The sequence below is a fragment of the Rasamsonia byssochlamydoides genome, assembly GCF_041956645.1.
Source record: "Rasamsonia byssochlamydoides strain NRRL 3658 unplaced genomic scaffold VTN77scaffold_15, whole genome shotgun sequence".
Lineage (NCBI taxonomy): Eukaryota > Fungi > Ascomycota > Eurotiomycetes > Eurotiales > Trichocomaceae > Rasamsonia > Rasamsonia byssochlamydoides.
The window spans coordinates 79,096-100,670 of record NW_027192398.1 but is presented as its reverse complement, the minus strand read 5'-3'; the positions used below and the strand labels follow the sequence as shown (position 1 = coordinate 100,670).

Here is a 21,575-nt window from a genome sequence, read left to right as displayed (position 1 = left end):
AGCTTTTTGAAAATATATATATATTATATATAAATATATAAAAGAAAATATTTTATTTATTTTTTTTTTCTCATGGTTATCGTTCCAGCTAACTGAGTTTGGCCTTGCGTTCATACTCTTGCTGTTAAATATATTAACAGATTTGAGCTTGGGTGGGGACATGAATCCAGTGATGTCATCAAAATTAACGCGCGGAAAGTGCTTATTGGAGAGTGGCATGTAAATTGCAAAGAACAGTTCATAAATACATCTATGCCAGAAATTTAGGTAAGTATTTTTCTAGAATTAATTATCTACTTACCTAGGTACTAAGTATCTGTAAGAAGGATCCCTTTGAGAGGAAAAGGAGGGGTATAGAATAATCACTTCACTATATTATAAAAACCTTAACTTCCGTTTTGCACACTGTCATACATAACCATCCGAGAGTAAAGAATATATAAATTGGCAAAGGGATTACATCCATTATTAGTAAGAAATTATATATTAGGCTATCAGTTATGGAGACGAATATTGGTAAGGGATATAGCAAGAACTATAGCAGGGAATATAAGTAAGGAGCCCGCCTGGAAAATAGACGACAAAAATCATATCTACTATAGGTACGCCCCAGGTCTTGGTCGCGAGGAACTCGAGGTTCTTGTTAATCGTGAGTCTAGGCTGATCTCCACGAGAGAGACAGGGGCTTCTAAACACCATATGGCGTCGCGAGCAAGCTTAGTAGCAGACTCCGTTTTGCCTACTTCCAGCACGACAGAGGGACCAAATGAGGTGCCGGGCGCTTTTGACAGATTGCCATCTCTCTTTTTGCTTCCACCGCAGCTATCTAGCTCCTTCTGGAGCTGCATTTGCATAGCTACTTCGAAGTGGCCTGCTAAGAATAGGACCAGACTCGATCCAGCAACATTCCCGAAGCTCTTTGGTACTTTCCACCCTCCAGATCAGGATGCATTATGCATCATGCCACCTGCAAACCGACTCCACTCGATCTGGCGGCCCGATCTTCCCTGCTTCTAGAAGGGCCCAGGTTCCAGAAATCGGGATTGTCCGGTCATGCGAGTCGACTCATGCACCAGCGACAGTTGCCTGAGTCAGTCACCATCCCTATTTAAGAATTAAGATTAAGAACCTGCTGGCTGCTGTCCAACCGTTCCTCTCAGGCTCACGAATCACGATAATAATACTCTGTCCCCCGTAGTTATCCCGTATAGAGTATGGTGTCGGGCTATACAGTGCCTGTCCCGAGAGTTTTCTAGAAGCTGGTTTGACAGGGGGGAGGGTAGAATGGCTTTAGTTTGCAAGTCTAACCTGAGTAACCTCAGATTTGTATTGTTTCATGTACGGAGTACACATGGTCTGCATGCTCTGTACAACATACTTTGTATCATAGTACAGTATCCTGGCAAACTCAAGCTATACCTTAAACGGGTTTATTTCAATTCCGTGGATTTACGACGCATGAGAGATCACAATTTGAGTTCCTACTATAAAGTATTTAAGTGTTGTGCAACTCTCGAGAGTATATGTAGTGATTGAAATACAGGCCTACATTAAATTTCATGTTCGATACGAGCAGTTGTAGTGTCAACTGTCTTACAATGATTATTAGCCAAGATTTTCTCTCCAAGCTTGATACTCACCATATACGGTCCAGCAGCATGCCAAGTTGCTATAATGTTGGTTGATTCCTGATTGACCTGGCTGACATTATTTTTACTACTCTGGACACCACACGGCACGCAATCACCGGCAACACCATGAGGGTGGGAAGGTTAACGGGCCGAACAAGGTAATTGTTGAGTTCCGAATCATAGCACAAAGAACACCTTGTGTTTGAACTTTAAACACCATCATGCTTCAACGATTAATCAATTCCTGGGCCCGTTCGATGGCTGGTCAATCATTACCTAAAATTTCACTCAATCGTACGGAGTACTCCGTACGAAACGCGGAATGGCAAAAATAATCAAATACAGATAAAAAATCGCTCATCCATGCTGCATGCAGAGTTTATTGAACACTAAGATGGAAAAGTGATGTCATACAATTCCTCGCAGTAGTTGCTTAGCAGTCAGACTGTCAATTTCTCCATACTCCGTACGGAGTACAACTAACGGCAGGCGGTTGGAATACGACCCCAACGACGCCAAAACGCCTTCTCCACATGGCGCAATGGCTAGTCCTGCGGCTACTCCAGACACCCCGGAGAATGCCAATGTGGTTGCTGACGGCCGCTCGAGTCTGTCAGTGTTAGTCTGCGTGTCTAACCAGTGACCACCGCCAAGTCCGGAGAAGCCTGTATGACTATCCTGTGTGATCTGAGATTATCTGAGATTATCTGTTTGGCGGGGCTTTGGCAGAGAGGACGGAAAAAAGCAGTTGCGACCGACCTCCGTCCGCCAAGAAGTCACCTGCTTTTCACCTGACCTCAGGAGAGTTCACGAGCCGTGGCTCATTCAATGAAGTGGAGACTGATTGATTCTGACGCGTTTTTTTACCCCATCTTTCTGTGTGTATGGAGTAAGAGTGGCCCTTTATTCCCGAGGCCACCGCCTTTGCGCAGATTTTTCGCCAAGCATCTCGCGTTTGCCATCTCCACACAGGCAACTCAACAAGACGCGGAGAGGTGGAGACCCCCGCTAGCTGTAGTGGCCCAACCTGACCACAGTGAGCAGCGTCATCAAAGGGAAAAAAAAAACATTCAAGGTCACCCCTGTCGCATCCGTCTGTCGAACCTTCCGCATTGGGATTGAATTGAGGCTGAGATCCCTTCCACATCCATCTGCTCAGCTTTCTTTCCTGTCTTTTCTGGAGCCTTTCCTTTTCGGAGAATCTCGCAGGCAACATGCATTCTGACTTCAGCGGCGCTTGGACACTGGTGGCGAAGATCCCATTAACCCAGGTGGGCAAGGGATGAGCCGTCTCCCCAATTCTGCCGGAAGTCACTGGCAGACTGCTGACGCTAGTCCCGCGTGGCGCTCAGCCACTGCAACGACAGGCATAAAGTCCCGTCTCAAGGGATCCGGGATTTTGCAGTCCACCAGTCTCTTTTCAGCACAGTCGTTGGCTCTTGGGCTGTTGTTTCTGGTTGTTGAAAGAGGAAACTTCAACCATGGTTCAAACTTCAGGGCACCCGAGGTCGATCACCGGAAACGACTGGACCGTTTTACGGAGTACAATGTACCGAGTATGGCGTTTATGGCCATTACAAAGATTCGGACCTGAACATTCTCGACTGTCTCAGACAGTACCAAGGATAACGTGCCTCTGACGGTCAGAGGAATGTCATGCAGCAGGAAAAAAACTCCACGCGATAGGAAGTCTTTTGACTGTCGATCACCGCGTGGTTCAGAAAGTGAACTTTGCACTTAGCCTGTATTCCACAACATTCGCTGAATTCTCTCTGCATGTGGGTCCTACCATACTTCCCCAATATTATTATCATCGCCATCCACTTCCACCACGGACTACTGCATCGTGCGCAGGTTACCAGAGTCCGGCCCCAGTTCACCCGACTGATATGTGGTCATGCCATGTCGAATAGGGTGATGGACTCAGTACAGACCCACTGTCAACCCGCTTGTTACCCTGCCCCTACTGAGTACGGTCGTCCGGAGGTTGGAGAAAACGAAGCGGAGGCCCTTGTTCCCCGGCCTGGGGGTCGGCGTCCGGGGAACGGGAATGGAAGAGGGACCTGCCTGTCCCGCGTTTGACATCCTAATTGGGTCAATTCTAGTCGAAAGTACTCCGTATCACAGATTGAGACGGAAAGAGGGCTTTCATGATTTTTCTTTTCCCGAAGATCACGTCAGTGGTTGGTTCTCCGAGTTAATTCGGGATGGAGGATGGGTGGCAGGAACAGAGCCGGTAACGTCCCGTTTCGTCTCGGACACGGATGGATCATGACCGGGCCATTCCAGTCTCGGTTGGGATCTGGCGTTGAGGGCCAATCTCCGGGTCAAACGGTCTGCTGTAATTACTCACTCCGTACGGAGTCGAGCCATTGGAGCAACTTCCGAGACCGAGTTGGACGCTGCGCCGGGGTGATGAATGTTTGTCCGCTCGCAGCAGCCTCCGACCTATCACGAGTCATGCATTCATCGTCTGATCCGATCGAAGAAAACAGGCCGTCAGATTTGCCCCAGAGTGGGGACAATGCAAGTTGATTCGTGACGGCGAGCAGGAAAGCGTTTGTCTCATGCGTCTGCCCCTGTGTGCCCATACGGAGTAGTCGTTGAAGCTCCCTGCGCGTCCATGTCCATGGCATATAAGTTGTCGCCAATCTCCCTGGTCCCTCTTCCCCACAGTCATCGAATTCCTGGACGCGCAGTTTCATCTGCTGGGACGGAGTGCCTGCTCGTTCTCATCTCTCTTTTACGCCCAGTCAAACACAGCTCGGTAGATCGTTTCCCGTCCTCAGTTCACAATGGCTGAGCTCGTCCCCAAGGACGAGGTCGCTCCCGTCCAGGCGTATGTGGATCGGGCAGAGAAAAGGGTGGACAGGTTGGTCTTGGGAAGACATCGAGATGTTCTCTGTCGACAAGAGCTGACGAGTAATCTGATATCCAGTGAAGAGGTGTCCGACGCAGAACAGGGCCACGTTGAGAAAATCAACTTGAACAACAATGTCTCGGCAAAGTACGTGATTGCTGCGATGAACATGCGGCGAGATGCGTGGCCGTCCTAATTGACTTGTGACTCTAGGATTAAGAATCCTCTGGCCGATTTGACGCCCAGCCAGGTGCTGCGGGACGTGAACGAGTTCGCGAACGAGTACCAGCTGAACGACATTCTGCCGCTCCTCCAGAAGGGTGCTCTCATCGCCCGTGACCCGGCCAATTTCCAGGCGGTGGAGGGCCTGACTGAGGTCGAGACCGAGGCAATTCGCAATGAGGTTCTGCACAAGTGGCGTCAACCTGCCGCCCTGTACTTTACCATCATTCTGTGCTCCATCGGTGCTGCCGTCCAGTATGTCGCCTCTGTGTCTTGGATGATGAGATTCTGACCGTGATGCTTCTAGGGGATGGGACCAGACTGGCTCGAACGGTGCCAACCTGTCCTTCCCGGATGCGCTGGGGATCTCCCAGAAGGGTCCTAACGCAGCCAGGAACCAGTGGCTGGTCGGCGTTGTCAACGCGTAAGACCCCCAGCAGTGCTTCTCATTCAGTTCCAAGCACTGACTGTAGGACAGGGCCCCGTACATTGCCAGTGCCGTTCTGGGCTGCTGGTGCTCGGATCCGCTAAACAACTATCTCGGTCGTCGTGGTGCCATTTTCCTGTCTGCGATCTTCTGTACCCTTGCCCCCATTGGAGGTGCCTGCGCCCAGACCTGGCCACAGCTTTTCGTCACCCGCTTGCTCCTTGGTCTTGGGATGGGAATGAAAGCGTCGACCATCCCGATCTTCTGCGCTGAAAACACCCCCGCTTCTGTTCGAGGCGGTCTGGTGATGTGCTGGCAAATGTACGCCTTTACCCTTTCTTGACGGTTGATCTATTATTGAAGCTGACATATTTCCTCCCTACGACAGGTGGACTGCGTTTGGTATATTTCTGGGTTTCTGTGCCAACCTGGCAGTGAAGGATACCGGAGTTCTCTCGTGGCGTCTGCAGCTGGGATCAGCGTTCATTCCAGCCGTCCCTCTCCTGCTTGGTGTGTTCTTCTGCCCAGAGTCCCCTCGTTGGTATATCAAGAAGGGGAAAATCAACCAAGCATATAAATCTCTCTGCCGCCTCCGGAATACGGAGCTCCAGGCCGCTCGGGATCTCTACTATATCTACGCCCAGATCAAGATCGAGAGTGAGGTCATCGGCAAGAGTAACTATATCACCCGGTTTGTTCAGCTGTTCACCATTCCCCGAGTGCGACGGGCGACGTTGGCATCGTTTACCGTGATGATTGCGCAGCAGATGTGCGGTATCAACATCGTCGCCTTCTATTCCTCAACCATCTTCTCGCAGGCCGGGGCCAGCGTCACGGGTGCGCTTTTGGCTTCCTGGGGCTTTGGTCTGGTTAACTTCCTTTTCGCCTTTCCAGCTGTCTGGACGATTGACACCTACGGCCGTCGGGCCCTGCTGCTGTTCACCTTCCCTCAGATGGCGTGGACGTTGCTGGCGGCAGGCTTTTGTTTTCACATCAAGGGAGAAACTGCCCAACTCGCGACTGTGGCCTTCTTCGTTTTCCTGTTTGCCGCCTTTTACTCCCCTGGTGAAGGCCCTGTCCCGTACACTTACTCTGCTGAGATTTTCCCCCTGTCCCATCGTGGTAAGTAGCCTGTCTCCCGGTCGATTGATTTTTCTTTTCAGCAGCTGACCATCATACCAGAGGTTGGAATGTCTTGGGCTGTGGCCACTTGCCTTGGCTGGGCGGCGGTGCTGTCGATCACCTTCCCCCGTATGCTCGGTGCCATGACACCGACAGGTGCCTTCTGCTTCTATGCGTAAGTCCCTCTCACATAATTTTTTACCGGCTGCCATCTTGGACATCCAGGTTGACTGACCCTTCCCTCTCACAGAGGTCTTAATGTGACTGCACTGGTCATGATCTTCCTCTGGGTGCCCGAAACCAAGCAGCGCACCTTGGAAGAGCTGGACTACATCTTCGCGGTGCCAACCCGGAAGCATATGCAGTACCAGCTCACCAAGGCTCTTCCATACTGGTTCAAGCGGTACATTTTCCGCCAGAACGTGCAGCTGGAGCCTCTGTACCACTTTGACCATGTCGCAACGGAGGAGACCTTTGGCAACGAGGTGCGTAGGCACAGCGTTGTTGAGGCTACCGTGAAGACGGCGTAGATTCTGCCCTACGGCCCCACGCATTCTCATCATGATACATGAGATAGATACCCCGGAAGTTGCGCTCAATGACTTACTGTTCTTTTTTCAATCTCGTTCCTTGTCCTCTTGGAGGGCTCGAGACCCATTTCACTGCGAGATTCTGGCATTCTCCAGGTGATTTTTCTCGTCTTTTTTTTGTTTGTCTGTTGCTACAGATATGTATTCTCTGGAGATGATGATAGACCTGTAGGGCTCTATATCTTTTTGGAGGTGAATGTGGGCTTTGTGGCTGAGGGCTGTTTGGGATGACTTAGATGTAAATAATTTAGATAATAAATGAATGAGTCACGTATGTCAAAAAGCGAAGCGTTTTTTCATAATTACAAGCCTTACGGGTCTCGGACTGAGAAAATACTTGGTCTATGCCAGGGACTTTTGCCCCTGGGGTGTACCTATAGTAGGTATGATTTTTACTATCTACTTTCCAGGCAGGCTTCCTGCTCATATTCCTTGCTATAGTTCTTACTATCCCCTAGTGATATTTTTGTCTCCCTCACTGATCACATCCCTTATATATAGCCTGATATATAATGTCTTAGTAATAATGGATATAGTCCCTTTGCTAATTTATATATCTCTTGCTAATAGGGGCTAATCAGATTTCATGAATTTGGTATGATATGCTTATGTATATTGCTTGTTACAGCCACATGGCAGTGTGCACAGCGGCAGCTAAGGTCTTTATAATAGAGAAGATAGAGAAGATGTGCCACATATCTCAAAGAGTGCAGCGTTTTCCGTAGGTTATAAGACGCAAGGCTGATTCTTAGTGTTAAGCCTGTTTTGCAACCCCTTCAACTCCAATACTTCCTCTTTTGTGTGTCGTTTAAGATATCTTATTTTAACCTTGTGGCAAGATTGGTATCTTATTCTATCCATTTCTATTTCCTCCTTCTTCTTTTCCTCTTTCTTCTTTTCCTCTTCCTCTTTGCGCTTCTTTTCTCGTTCTTTTCACCGATATCCTTTTCGCCTTTTCTTGCTGATACCTTCTATTGTTCACACGTAGTAGCTTGATCACATGCGAGGCAGATGGAATTGGAATCATGTGTCACAGACAAACAAAAGGAAAGCAAAAAAGCGAGTTGGGTAGCCTCTGCAATAAAGGATGGATGATGACAACGACAATGATATACTAATAATATTAATAATGATGACAGTCATAAAGAGAGTCCTCCCCACCGAGCGCGTGCAGGACAAAGGAAGAAGCGAGATTGATGTCAATACCTCAATAATAAGGTGCATCACGTGGCCCAGAGGTACCCACGCTCACCAACAACTTCCCTTCTGACCGCCTTCATCATCCACAACCCGGGGAAACAACGCCAGTTGGGTAGCTCCTGACCAACTGTTTCGAAATTCGCCCACCAACCCGCTGCTGTTTGACTGTAAGTCTGTCCCTTCAAGAGAGGAGTCTGTCGTCCTCTTTCCTGCTGCCGCTCAGTTCAGCTCATCGGTTCCTGCAGCAGTCCGCTGTCTGACGTCGGCTCTACAGCCACCCCACTCGATGGATGCATGACTCGGGTCTCTGACTTCCAGTGTGTGCGTGGTATGCCTGTTTTTCTGTGCGTATGCCTCTGAGGCGTCTGCTCAAGATCACAAGCAACGCTCCCCGCACTGGGTCAGATTCCAATCTGGATTCTTACTTCTGACTACCTGACAGATGAAGCTTTCTTGCGAGCTCCTCGTTCGGTCCATTTAATAATAATTTCCCCATCTCCACCTCCGCCAACCTAACGACAGTGCTCCATACTTCATACCCTCTGTTCGACCAGCCAACGCAAATCTCTCCTTATCATTATCCTCTATTGTACGTCGTGCCGACCTGATCTCGATCTTCCGATAAACACCTATAGTCTGGTTAAACAAAGCTGGTTGACTGGGTCAAGTTGGCTCTAACACTTTTTACCCCGCTGGGACACCGTCATGCCTTGCTTCAAGGGATTGGCGGTCAGCATACACACTCCTGACGGACCTCTTCCCGAGTACTCGATTCAACGTCAATCCCGAGCGTCTCGTATCGCGTGTTATATCCCCGTTCCCCCGGCCAAAATCAACGAGTCCACTGGCAAGCCGGAACAATCGACATTTGCCATTTCAATCACTCTCCTCAATCCCGGACAGAGCGTCCCCTATTCGACGCCGAAACCGACACCGGAGAATCCCGTACCAAAGCCCAAGATCGTGGGTGGGCTTCCCGGCCAGAGTGGCGAACGAGGCAAATACACGGATGTCGTTCCCCCATACCAGCCGTTGACGAACTCTCCAAACGAAACCGTTGCAGCATACATCTACTTTGATGGACGACAGAAAGAGGAGGTGGCTACCCTGCTACGAAGAGGTGAAGAGACATGGGTGAATTCACGATGGGTTAGTGTGCCGGAATCCGAAGGCGGCGGCCTGGCGGAACGAGAGTTCTTATTCCGGGAAGTCGGTTTGGAGAGATGGCTGAACGGATTGGACCTCGACGGAAAAGATGCCGCGGCAAAGATTGAGCGGAGAAGACAGAAGATGGAGAAACGGCGACAAAAGAAACAATCTCAAGACACAGGGAAGATGGACATGGATTCTGCGACGCCCTCCAAAGGCGGAAAGGGAGTCCTGCGGTACGGAAATGATGAGAAGTCACCGCTAGAGACTTTGTCAGATGATGAGGTGTCATCTCTGTCTTCAGATGATGACCCGATCCCAGAATCGGCGGGTCAGATCAAAGTCGCCCTGTTTCGGGTACTGGCGTCCGGGGAGATCAAGCGGGGAGAATACTCGCCGCAATTCGACGCGCATGACGATGATGATGATTCCACGGGCGGAGGGGCTGGTGATGGGGCCGCAGATGTCGATCACACCACCAGCTTCGCAAAGCCCAAGACGCTAGATCCGAAGACCATCAGCACGCAGACGGTGACGGGGATTGATCCCACGGATAAGCCGTATGCGATTTTCACGTTCATGTATCGGGGAGAGAGTAAGTGCTTCCGTTGTCTTCCTTTCTTGAGTTTCTCGCTGACAATGACCCAGGACAATTACAAAAGATGGGGATCTTGAAACCCAAATCAGAAAAAGATGGCTCCAAGCGGAGGTCTCTACAACCAGACTTCTCCAACTTGGCCCCTCTCAAGCCCGGTGGTGCGGTTGGTTTCTTGAACTTCCGCGAAGGAGATGACGGGGCGACTCGGAGAAAATCCAAAAAGGGCAGTGAGAGTGATATGGACAGCGATGATGATGAGGACGACCCGGTTGTCAACAAGGCTGAAGAGGAGGAGACCAAAGAAGGGGAAGCCCATCTGTCGCTTGACGACCTACGGCGTCAGGGTGAGCTGGCGGAGGGGGTGCGAAAGATCAGGGTATGCCTGCAACACTATCTGAGAGGAGTATTATTGATGACATCGCTAACGGGCTGTATCTTATAGCTTAAACGTCAACACTCTGCGGAACCAGTGGATCCTGCCACCAATTCCAACACCCCGGCATCAGGATCTACACCTCCTGCATCGAACAATGTCTCAACGACGCCTCCTTATAATATATCCACTACCACGTCCGGACCTGCGGAGCCCGTGAGTAGTGTGCCTAACTTGTTGAACGATGAATATGTTGGAAGTCCAATGAAGAAGCCCAGAGCGAGTGCCTCCGGTGGCGGTGAAGATGGCCTACGGAGACGGTTGGGAACGGGAGTCCCGTCGACTAGTATTGGAGAAGTCGTTGGATCTTCTACCAGCTCGGGCAGCTCTGGAGAACAGTCTGCCAAGACGGCGTCTGCAGGGGGGACCACAGGCAGTCATTTTGGGAGCAGCGTGATGGGCACTGCTCCGACCTTTCCCCCACAGCCACAGGTTGAGGAGGAGGAGGAGGAGTTATGATTGGAGACGCCAGACACATACTCATACCCATTTTCTAACACCTCCGACGAAAGTCTTGCTTGATACCTCGTAAGCCTTGCAATCGTTTCCTTTGTGATTGCTTTTTCTTATCTTATCATACGATGTCGGTATGGATGTGTTGCAAACATGGAGATGGAGAGGTTACTCCCTTCTCTTTTGCTTCCTTAGCCTTGCAGCAATAAATCAAGCTTGAGAAATACTCGATATGAAGTAGACATTCCTACCGTGAAGGTAATAATATGCAGTGAATGTAATATTTACTACTATTCAGGTTGTTGACGGATGGCGCTAGTGTCGTGCCCCGCGGAACATCGCCGATGACAATTACCCCGCGTTCACGTCGTCAATTGAGGCATGCTTATTCTACAATACGAGAATGGTCCCAGTGACCGACTCAGGGACTTGCAGCAGGTCGAGATGGAGTGCTCATGAACTGGCATAACTTGTGTGCCTTAACTCGATGTAACATGGATCTGTTATCACTCAACCAGCAGGAGCGGATGAGCGGATCTTTTGTACAGTAACAGAAAAGTCAATTGCTCTACACTATGCCTTCATGGGCATCTGTGCCTGTGCCTGTGCCTGGCCTGGCCTAGCCTAGTCTCACTTGCCACTTGACAGAAAAATAGTAACGGACCGTTCGTCTGCATCGTTCCTATACCGAACCGGTCGCGTGCATCTGCGCTACAAGTCTCATCTGCAGGACAACGTGGGTCCGTCGAATTTTTGTTTCTGATGACGGCGGGATTTGTTGAAGGTCAGTCTGGCACAAAAAGAAAGCGCTTGCTGGAGCAGCCGTCTACAGCACATTGTAATGTCTGTACTGACAAACTGCCATAGTAACCATAACCATAACCAGCCGTGCTCTTCTGCCTGGGTCGGGATGCCATCCTCTGCCCTGCGCAGGAAAGTCGGACAGGTACGGAAACCAGTCACATGTCATATGTCAATTGTGTTCTACTGAATGAGGAAGAGTGCATTGCTGACTGCGTCTAGCTCTTTGCTGTCGGCTTCCACGGTCTCACCCCCAGCGAAGAGATCAAGTCTCTGATCAGCGAGTACGGAGTCGGCGCTGTCATCCTGTTCAAGAGGAATATAGATGATGCTGCTCAGCTACAGGTATGTCAATAAATCCTCTCTCTCTCTTTTTGTCGTATTTTGGACTAGCTTCCTGCTAACTATCTCAGGCATTAACCCTCGCTCTCCAGCAAGAAGCCAGAAATGCCGGACACAAACATCCGCTGTTCATCGCAATTGACCAGGAGAATGGCCTCGTGACGAGGATTTCGCCGCCACTCGCCGCACAGCAACCAGGATCCATGACGCTGGGGGCGACGGGATCAACGGACAGTGCTTACGCAGTCGGAAAGGCCACCGGGGAGACGCTCGACTTTTTCGGCATCAACATGAACTACGCCCCTGACTGCGACATCAATTCGGAGCCCCTGAATCCCGTCATCGGCGTGCGGAGTCCCGGAGACGATCCCGACTTTGTTGGTCGCTTCACCAGCGCCATCGCAAAGGGCCTCCGAGAAAGCCACATCGTTCCCAGCGTGAAGCATTTCCCCGGCCATGGTGACACGGCGGTCGACTCCCACTACGGCCTCCCCGTCATCACCAAGACCCGCGATGAGCTAGAGAAGTGCGAGCTGGTGCCGTTCCGTCGGGCTGTAGCGGAGGGTATCGAGGCGGTGATGACGGCGCACATCTCCTTGCCCAGTATTGGGGATGGGAAACTGCCTGCTACGCTGTCACCGGACGCGTTGAACATCCTGCGCGAGGACATGAAGTATGACGGGATGGTCATTACCGACTGCCTGGAAATGGACGCCATTCGCGCGACGTATGGGACGGTGGAGGGGGCCATGCTGGCGCTGAAAGCAGGGAGCGATAGTATCATGATCTGCCATACGTATGATGTGCAAGTGGCCGCGATAGACAGGGTGTGTCAGGCGGTCGAATCGGGAGAGATCTCGCTCGAGCGGATTGACGAGTCGCTACGTCGGGTGACGGCCCTGAAGAAGCGGGTTCTCAGCTGGGAGCGTGCCCTCCACCACAAGGGAGAAGAGGAGCTGATCAAGCTGAACGAGAAGAATGCGAAGCTGGCGCAGGACGTCTACGCTCGATCTACCACTGTCGTACGAAACAAGCCGGGGATCTTGCCTCTGTCTCCAACGTCGAAGATCGTGTTCCTCTCTCCAGGAGGAAAAATCCCTGCGGGAGGTGCGGTCGACAGCGGAATAATCGAACTGAAGAATGGTCACAAACCTGTTCAGTTTATTGATGTCCTACGTGCTCATAACGAGTCTGCGATTGAACTTCGATATCAAGATGGTGGCCTGTCACCGGAAGAGTGGAAGGTAATCAACGACGCTGAGGTGGTGATTCTGGCAACACGAAATGCGCGCGAGGCGCCGTATCAGAGGAACCTGGGCCTGGAGCTGGCAAGAAGAAAGAAGAATCTCATTGTCATTACGACGTGTAATCCGTATGACTTTCTGGATGACGCAGAGGTCGAGACGTATATTGCCATCTACGAACCGACCATCGAGGCATTCACGGCGGCAGTCAATGTAGTATTTGGAAGGGCGTCTGCAGAAGGGAAGCTGCCTGTGGGATCGACGGCCTCGAAAAAGAATGCGAGTGTGGATGTGAACGTGAGATGCTACGACCCGACGAGGGATCTAGACGGAGTGATCAAGGTGTGGAACTCGGCACTTCCGACCTACGCCTTGTCAGCCTCGAGGCTGAAAGGGTTGTTGAACATGCCAAATGGCCATCACCTTGTTGCCAAAACAGAGACAGAGATCGTAGGCTTCTGCCTGGCGTACACGGCCGTGAATCAGGGGAAGATCCTGGCGCAGATCGCCGTCCTCGCCGTAGATCCCGCGAGACAGGGACAGGGGATCGGAACCTCGCTACTGAAGGAGGCTCGGGGATACTTCCGCCAGCACCAGGGCCTCGTCCGCGCCTCGCTGGGCAGCTATTTCCCTCGTTTCTGGCCCGGTCTGCCGACCGATCTGCCGTCTCACCTCGCGGAGTTCTTTGTCCATCGCGGGTTCCGACTGAGTCCGCCGGACGAGACCTCGGCGGATCTGTACCAGGATATTCGCAACTTCCAGGCTCTTCAAGTGTATCTTGACCGAGCTGCGAAGGGCGGATATACGTTCCGAGCTGTCCAGCCGGAGGATTTTGAGGGGTGTCTGATTGGGCAGAAGAGGAATTTCTGTACTTATACCGTAAGTCCCTGCCACCGAAAGACTACATAGTTATATCGACAGACAGACGTAGATGAGATTCTCTAACGAAATGCTGCCAGGGCTGGGTCGAGGCCTACATCGCCCTCAACCCCCGCGAGCACCCATCCAGCATCATGGCCGCCTTCGATGCCACCGGCAAGCAAGTAGCCTGGACACTGATGTTGTCGCACGAGTCTCCCTTCCTGCACGCGCAGTGGGCGTTGCCGCCCCTCTGCGGTCCCAAGACGGGACTGATCGGGTGCGTGGGCGTGGACGCCGCGCACCGCAAGGCGGGCATCGGCCTCGCCCTGCTGTGCCATGCCATCGAGGACCTGAAGAGGAGGGGTGTCGAGGGCGTGTTTGTCGACTGGACGACAAAGGTTGAGTGGTATGCTAAAGTCGGGTTTAAGGTGTGGAGGGAGTATCGGAGGGGGGAGATTTGATCGCGACGACAAGACACAAACGAGACAAGATTATATATATGGCATTCGAGTTTTGTCCAGTCTGGTCTTTTTTTTTCTTCTATACTGTAATTAAATCTGAATCGAAAAGACAAGATTTCATGTTTAGTTCGTATCATCATATATCATCATATATCATTTTGAGCGAGCTAACTAATATCTAGTTCTAGTTCTAGTTCTAGCTCTCTCTCTGGTCTGGTGACTGTGCAAACTGGGTAAAGATAAATTAATTCTACTGTACAGTATCAAGGAGTTAGTTATCCAGTCCATTGAACCATGTTTTTGAAGTTTGTTTTCATATGTACAATAGGGCGAAAAAAAATAACCAAAGTTAACTGGTCATACAAGGTCTTTGAGGTTGTTGTACTTCTTCATTTCGCCGGATCCTGCATGCTTGTGAGCAGGGATCATATGTATGACAAGTCCAAGGGCCAGGATCCTCTTCTGCCTATAGTATAGCTTCCGTGATATTGGAAACAAGCGATCGGAGCGAAAAGACAGGGCCAGAATGAGTTGACTCTCGAGAACCTTACTTCGTCGATGACTGCAAACTGTTCTGTTCGCGGATGGCTTGTCTGTTTATGCCACAGATTTGTCGATACATTTAACGAGACGAGCTCCCGTTGCTGAGGTAGTCGAGATACTCTCGATTGAATGATCCGCCTGCATTCTGGAGACGAGACCAGCGCCAGTGCCTCCCTCCGTCCAGCTTTAATAAATATCGCTGCTTCTTGTTTTTGACGTTCGTTCCAGTGAGTGGGTTCTTTCTCTTTCTGATTAATGTACAGGTCTGTCATGGGAGAAGTGCACCGGTGCCAAATTTCCGTTCAGGATGGATAATGTTGTGCTGCGTGCGGTTCAAGTAGCATCTGTCCCTGTACGTAAACCCGATAATGCGATGTCACCTTCCACTGGCCGCTGGTAGATAGACAAGATAGGGGTCGCGGAATGACACCTCACTGTGCAATGTGATTACTTGTTAACTCTTGACTTCCGCTGGTCCTGATTTCTGTTGCTGGGCTGGTCTGATTTCTATAGCGAACTATGTCGACAATGTGCTGAGTGCGTCGTTCACTTTCACGTCATCCAACCGGGTAGGTTCGGGCTTGACCCTTTGACGTCGTGCAGCTAGGTGGTAGTTTGACTGACGAAGAGCTTTTCGAACAACGTGCATACTGTTCACTGTCTGTCGGATGCAGGTGATTTCTTGCAAGTATGAGGGCTGGTTGAGACGTTCAGGAGTAATTCCGTTCCTGTTCTGTCTATGCATGGCTCAAATCTCTTTGTCGGCGCGAGACAGAACGTCCTCGTGCACTGAGAAAGACCCGCAGGGTTCGGAGGAACCAGCACAGGCAAGACAAGAAGAGCTTACTAGGTCGTAGGTGCAGTTGTAGTCGACTGCCCAAACCAAGTCCTATATGAAATTAGTTTCCCGTGAAATCTGACCCTAGAAATTCAAAACCATATCTCTTCGGTGTCATTGAAACCCTGGCCCGTCTCGCAGACTCTGAAGTTGCTTCTTCGGAGCAAGTCAATGAGTTTGCCGTCGATGTCGTCTGGCATCAAGAGTTGGTTGCGTTGGATGCTTGTCTTTATCCAAATCCCATGCCTGGAAGAACGGAATTTTTGGCTTTAGATTTGTAGAACTGATGCTGCGTTAAGATATTGGGCACGCCGTTCTGTTAAAATATTCCACATTTCTCAAGTCAACTGATGCCTTCAATTTGGCCTCAGGTATGGGGGTTGATGGGAATGTCTGTCGCTCTCGGAGCCGAAGAGAAAGTCTTGTCTTCGACTCTTTCCTCTGTGCTTCCCAATGGACACACACAATCGGTGGTTACTGAGTCATCTTGCGGATTCATTGTTTCTCAGGTCACTGCTTCATGCAAATGAGATGGGAGTCGATGAAAGTCAATGCAAGTCGATGGAAGAGGCAAGTCCGGTGTTCGACGCTGTGCTTGACCTCTTCCTGTCAAAGTCAAACGGCAGCGGAATCGGTTATCGTCAAACTGACTGACGGGGGAAAAAAAGTTCGGTCGTCAAAGGCGCCTTCGACGCGACGCCAGGGCTCACGTTGTCCCGGCCGCTTTCTGTATATAATCGGTATATATCGAGATCGAGTCCGTGCTGAGGGAGACGAAACAAGTCGGTTCCGCAGGATTGTGAGGGTTCTAGTCTACGACAGATCTGGTCAGTAATTAAATCAGCTAGTTAGTCAACAATCAAGCACTAAGGCAGACCGTCATACCTGTTGTGGTTTTTCTGAGATCGATAGGCCTGCCACGTCTAGCGGCTTCTCCCTCTATCTCACTGCCAGCTGGTCTTAGGGCCTGGCCTGGGCTTTGGCATACCGTTCCTGGACATTGCTGCCAACAAGAGGATTCTCTAGACGGTGCTTAAGGAAAGAAAAATCGAAAGGAAAGGAGAGCTCCTTCCCTGCCTCTCAGGGAAACCGGTACGAAGTCATGAACGTTTCGAATTTGTGCCATTCGGAGAGATAGCTGCTCTCCTCTCTGCTCTCTCCCTCATCGCCGTAATTCTTGATGATAGGACTCACTGAGTCGCTGAAGTTCCGCTGTGTACATACGCCGCAAAAAGCTTCCTTGGCGACAGCAAGATATGTTTCGACGGAATATCCAGGAAATGACCACACACGTATTGCGGTCTCAGGAAACCCGAAAATGATCTATGACAAATCGTAATTCCGGAGAAGACTGTCAACACAACAGGTATGAGTCATCAACGAGTAGACAAGGATCGAATATCACGAATGCTGAGATAGATCAAGAAGAAGAAGGCTGTGTACGGTCATATCTGTTTCTTATAAGGCTAATACAGCCTTATGACTAGGTCGTAGGTGTCGTCCCACAGCATCTCACAGAGACAGGGAGGACGAGAGGAAATGGAACGCTGGTACGGCTGGGGTCGGGGTTACAGGCAAGGTTTCTGGTTCAAGATTTTTGGCCAAGCGTCATATCTGCCATGCTGCGTTTCAAGTGATGGGGGCGATCTCGACTGAGGAGTGAAAGAGGCCAAGAGGTTCGAAAGCTGCTGCCAACGGCCCAGCGCAGCCTGGACAGGTTGACATAAAACGCCGACGGAAAAGTATAGTAAAACAAAACCGGAGTTATATACCATACTACATACTGGAGAAAAACTGAAGCAGGAAGGACTTCGGGATCAAGATGGAATTAGGTATATGTAAGTAGATTGATGAATTCAGAGAGAAATTCTCACGTGCCAGCTCACCACGATTAAGCAGGAAGTTATTCAATACATTACGAGTTCTTTTCTATCTATATGCAGTGTTCCTTTCCCTCTGCTCTATCCATGCTAAGGATCATTCACATAAAGAATCATGCGAGAAACCGTTTCCACATCCTTTATTTTTTAAAAAAAAAGGCTGACTTTCATCCTGCGTAAGTCCTGCAACAACCCGAGCTGAGCTTCGTTCCGGAAATGAGACGGACATGATACGGAATTGATCAAAGAAAAAGCCGAAAGAAAAGCTGAAAGAAAATGCAAGAAGACCAAGACACTTGATTACAGATTGAGAGGATACTTCAACCGAATCGTCTCTCCATAGCGGTAGATCAAGAACAGCGCCGGGGTGAAGGCGATGGTAAGGAATGCCAGCAGAGAGTTCCCCCAGCCAAAATCCAGCGCTTGATACATGCTCCGGCCCGCGAGCGGGAGCAATGCCCCTCCAATGGACCGGAGCACCGTGTTGGCGGCCAGCGCTGAGGCCGCGTAGGTCGTAAAAGCATCCACAAGATACCCGACAACCGGCATGAAGAACATCATATTCCCCATCCCCTCAAGCGCGGAGCCGATGATGGGCAGAATCCAATGCGTATGGGCCTGTGCGCACCAGCCATACCAGAACAGACCCGTCGCGATCAAGGGACCCGAGAGCAGCAACAGCGGCAAACGGTCTTCCGGTTTGGCCTGCCCCTTGGCAGCGCGGGCTTGCACATATCGATCGCTGGTGAAGCTGAACACTAGCAGACCCAGAACATTACCCACTCCCAGGCCGATGTAGGTGAGCCCGGAGATACCCGTCGAGAAGCCGTAGACTTCCTCAAACACCATCGGAAAGGTGGTCAGCAGCAGATAGAGAACGCCGTAGATAAAGGCGGACGAGAAGGAAAGGATGATGTTGATAGGAGAGAACAAGGTCATCTGGGTGGGACGGACAATCGCGCGTCTCAGGACCTCTCTGCTGGAGATGCCCCTGTCCAGCTTCGATCGCAGCTGCTCGTTGCCGGTCTGTTTTTGTAACCGTTTGGTTTTGCGTTGGAGGATTATCACTGTGTATGTTTCTCGCGAAAACAGAATCTGTGAGACGGTATTCGCTCCGCTCTGCATGTTCACGTCACATCAGCAACCGATACAAAATCGTAAACGAGATTCAGGATCATACCGCGATGGCCAGGACCCAGAAGATCCATCTCCATCCTTTGGCCTGAGACAGAAACCCACCGGCGACAGGCCCAATGGCGGGCCCTGTGACCGGACCCAAGGTGTAGAGTGAGAGGGCCGCTCCTCGTTGATGAACGGGAAACATATCTGCAATGGTTCCGCCACCCACAGCCAGAGGACACGAGCCCATGCAACCGGCGAGGAATCGGAAGACGATCAGCATGGACAGATCGGTAGACACGGCGCAGGCGACGGTGAAGACGACGTAGAGGATGTTGCAGACGGTATAGCAGATCCAGCGGCCGTATACTTCGGAGGCAGGAGCCAGCACCAGCGGGCCGAACGCGAGACCTAAGACGTAGATCGAAACCACAAGAGACGCCAGGAGGTCGTTGGAGTTGTTGAATTCTTCCATGACCTGGTTGACACCGGGAGCAAACATGGACGACGCCAGTGGTCTGTTTGTCGTCAGCTAAAAGCAGAGCTATCAGCGAGGCACCAACATACACGACAAAGGTAATGGCGGACACGATGGCGACGTGCGTCCATTTCGTCAGCGGTCTCCAGTTCATGGGATTGGCAGGATCATCGTCACCATCCCACCCGACTATGTTGCTGTCGTCTTCTGCAGCGAAGCTGTCATCTCCACGTCCCTTCTCGAGATCTGCGTTTCCATGAACTATGGCCTTTTCGCCCTCGCCTAGCGATGATCCGCTTCCCGTGACCGTCTCTCTGTTGTCGGCTGAGTGTTGCCCTCTCAAGGCTGCCTCTGTGTCTTTACTGCGAGAACGTCAGTATTCTCCAGTCTTCCCACTCTCACACCTTTTTTCTTTCTCATCTGACTTACTCTACCTCCGGTGGAACGGTAATCTCCATGCTCTCCAAGCTTCTCGTCAACGACAGCGACTGCATGGTTGAACAACTTTCACCGTACTGGAATCAAGGCATATCTGATCGTTCCCCTTTCCCTCTAAAGCTCGAACCCCAATCAACCTCTCGTGGGGCAATTTTTGGTGGGCTAATAAAAGAGGCAGGCGCGAGGGCAACGCTACGGTACCTACTCCTTCCCTCTGTTGAAGATGGAAGATTGGTTGACTGTCTGGCTCTACCGACTGGCAGAATTTCAATAGAAAAGAAAAGCAACTCGTCCTCAATTCCTAACGCCCTCCCTGCATAATAACTATATATGACTGCTTCTAACGCGCCCGTCCACATTTTAGCGCCGGACTTGAAGGTCAGCCAACCGGTGGATACGGCGATACGCCAGTAAGGGTGGGATCATGGAGCTGATGGATGGGTAGGTTAGTTACTATCTCCAATCTCCAGAGCCGTCATATCCCTACAGCTTCCCCACGGAAACTGACCCGACTCGAGCAGGAGCTTATTGAGGCTGTGGGTCGTATCGCCAGGACATGACATTTCTGTTAACAGCAACCTGCAGAACTATTACAGGTCCTCCCTTACAAATCGAGCGCTCGCTTCCATTCTTCAGGAAGTTGGGCCTGACAGCCGAAGTGAGAAGACTGAGAGGGAAGGCCACTTGCCTGGGTAGGTAAGTACTGGGTAGTTGGGGACACCGCCACTTGAAGATGCGCCCTGCATAAAGAGCTGGTAGTCTTATCCACCAGGACTTGTTCATAACTATTACTCCGGATACACCTCCGGATGAGAACTCAAGCAAGGTTGGTTCCATGCGGACGCCGCCGCAGACGATTCGAGTCTAAAGGCAGCAAGCAGCAAATCAGCGGTGATATTGACCGTTCCGCGTGCGTTGGCGCCCGGGAATTCGGCAACCGGTCTAGGGATCCCGGATTACCCATCGAACTGACGGTGTGATAGTGATATTAAACTAAACGAAGCTAATGCTGGTCGACAGAAATCGTCGATTCGTCGTCGTGTCGGCGGATTGATAATGCTGTATATTATTACCAGGTCTGGTCTCCAGCATGCGACCACTAGAATAGCGGCGGCAACCACGTACGAAGTTTAGATGTTTCAGTTCTTTCAATCAGTTTCAAACAATACCGGATCGGGAAAGTTGATGGCATCAGCTTACTTGTCAGCCTTGTGTTCAGTTTGACGACTGGACATAACAATCTCTGGACTTTTGGCGCAAATCGTGTAGTCAGAACAAATAGCAAAAGCTAGGTGCATACCACACATATTATTTGGCAAAGAATATGGCAAGGCATATATACTGTAGTAGGAAGCCCAAACTACTTCGTATGACAATGGTGATGACATCAGACTCGCGACTCTTCAGTCAATCATAATGTGAAACCATCTCTGATCGATACGGAGGAGAGACAGAGATAAGCAGACTACGGAGTACATTCATAAACTACGTGCACAAAAACCTCATAATTAAACCCAAGAGGATGTGGATCTATGCAAGTTGCTTACCTTCGGAGATACCAAGGGTTCATCCGTCAGGCACGGATTTAAGTCTGGAATGCATCCAGCATGCTTGTATCCGTCATACTTTCTGACTGTGTATGTATGTGCGTTCAATAAATAATAATACAAAATTGTGAATATTTAAAAATAGTACCTAGGTAATTATATCTACCTGCCTAGGTAGGAAGGAAGGGAGCTGAAGTTACGTACCTAGCAAGGTACTAGCTACCCGATCTGGATAGGGTTTAGGGCCCAGGGCTAGGGCTGCTGCTTCAGTGTCGCAAATCTCACTCACCTCATCACTGCGTCTGTAAAAAAGTAATATATCTGGACCAGCAAGAAAA

At 50.5% G+C, this 21,575-nt stretch overlaps 4 protein-coding genes across 4 annotated transcripts; 3 read left to right on the top strand and 1 right to left on the bottom strand.

Annotated features, from left to right (window-relative positions):
- Nucleotides 1-4,426: 4,426 nt before the first annotated feature.
- Nucleotides 4,427-6,792, top strand: VTN77DRAFT_1877 (uncharacterized protein; the record flags this gene model as incomplete). Its single annotated transcript, XM_069417656.1, has 8 exons — nucleotides 4,427-4,503; nucleotides 4,570-4,638; nucleotides 4,705-4,968; nucleotides 5,021-5,137; nucleotides 5,192-5,461; nucleotides 5,529-6,262; nucleotides 6,323-6,437; nucleotides 6,513-6,792. The coding sequence occupies 8 exons, from the start codon at nucleotides 4,427-4,429 to the stop codon at nucleotides 6,790-6,792; spliced, it is 1,926 nt and encodes a 641-aa protein (XP_069279663.1).
- A 1,965-nt stretch (nucleotides 6,793-8,757) lies between these two features.
- VTN77DRAFT_1876 (uncharacterized protein) lies at nucleotides 8,758-10,691 on the top strand (the record flags this gene model as incomplete). The annotated part of the gene is made up of 3 exons (XM_069417655.1): nucleotides 8,758-9,796; nucleotides 9,850-10,175; nucleotides 10,242-10,691. 3 exons carry the CDS (start codon nucleotides 8,758-8,760, stop codon nucleotides 10,689-10,691), a joined length of 1,815 nt encoding a protein of 604 aa, XP_069279662.1.
- A 904-nt stretch (nucleotides 10,692-11,595) lies between these two features.
- Nucleotides 11,596-14,394, top strand: VTN77DRAFT_1875 (uncharacterized protein; the record flags this gene model as incomplete). The annotated part of the gene is made up of 4 exons (XM_069417654.1): nucleotides 11,596-11,631; nucleotides 11,709-11,831; nucleotides 11,900-13,951; nucleotides 14,032-14,394. 4 exons carry the CDS (start codon nucleotides 11,596-11,598, stop codon nucleotides 14,392-14,394), a joined length of 2,574 nt encoding a protein of 857 aa, XP_069279661.1.
- A 3,561-nt stretch (nucleotides 14,395-17,955) lies between these two features.
- On the bottom strand, nucleotides 17,956-19,710 carry VTN77DRAFT_1874 (uncharacterized protein; the record flags this gene model as incomplete). Its single annotated transcript, XM_069417653.1, has 4 exons — nucleotides 17,956-18,774; nucleotides 18,836-19,292; nucleotides 19,342-19,614; nucleotides 19,682-19,710. The coding sequence occupies 4 exons, from the start codon at nucleotides 19,708-19,710 to the stop codon at nucleotides 17,956-17,958; spliced, it is 1,578 nt and encodes a 525-aa protein (XP_069279660.1).
- Between the last annotated feature and the right edge of the window lie 1,865 nt (nucleotides 19,711-21,575).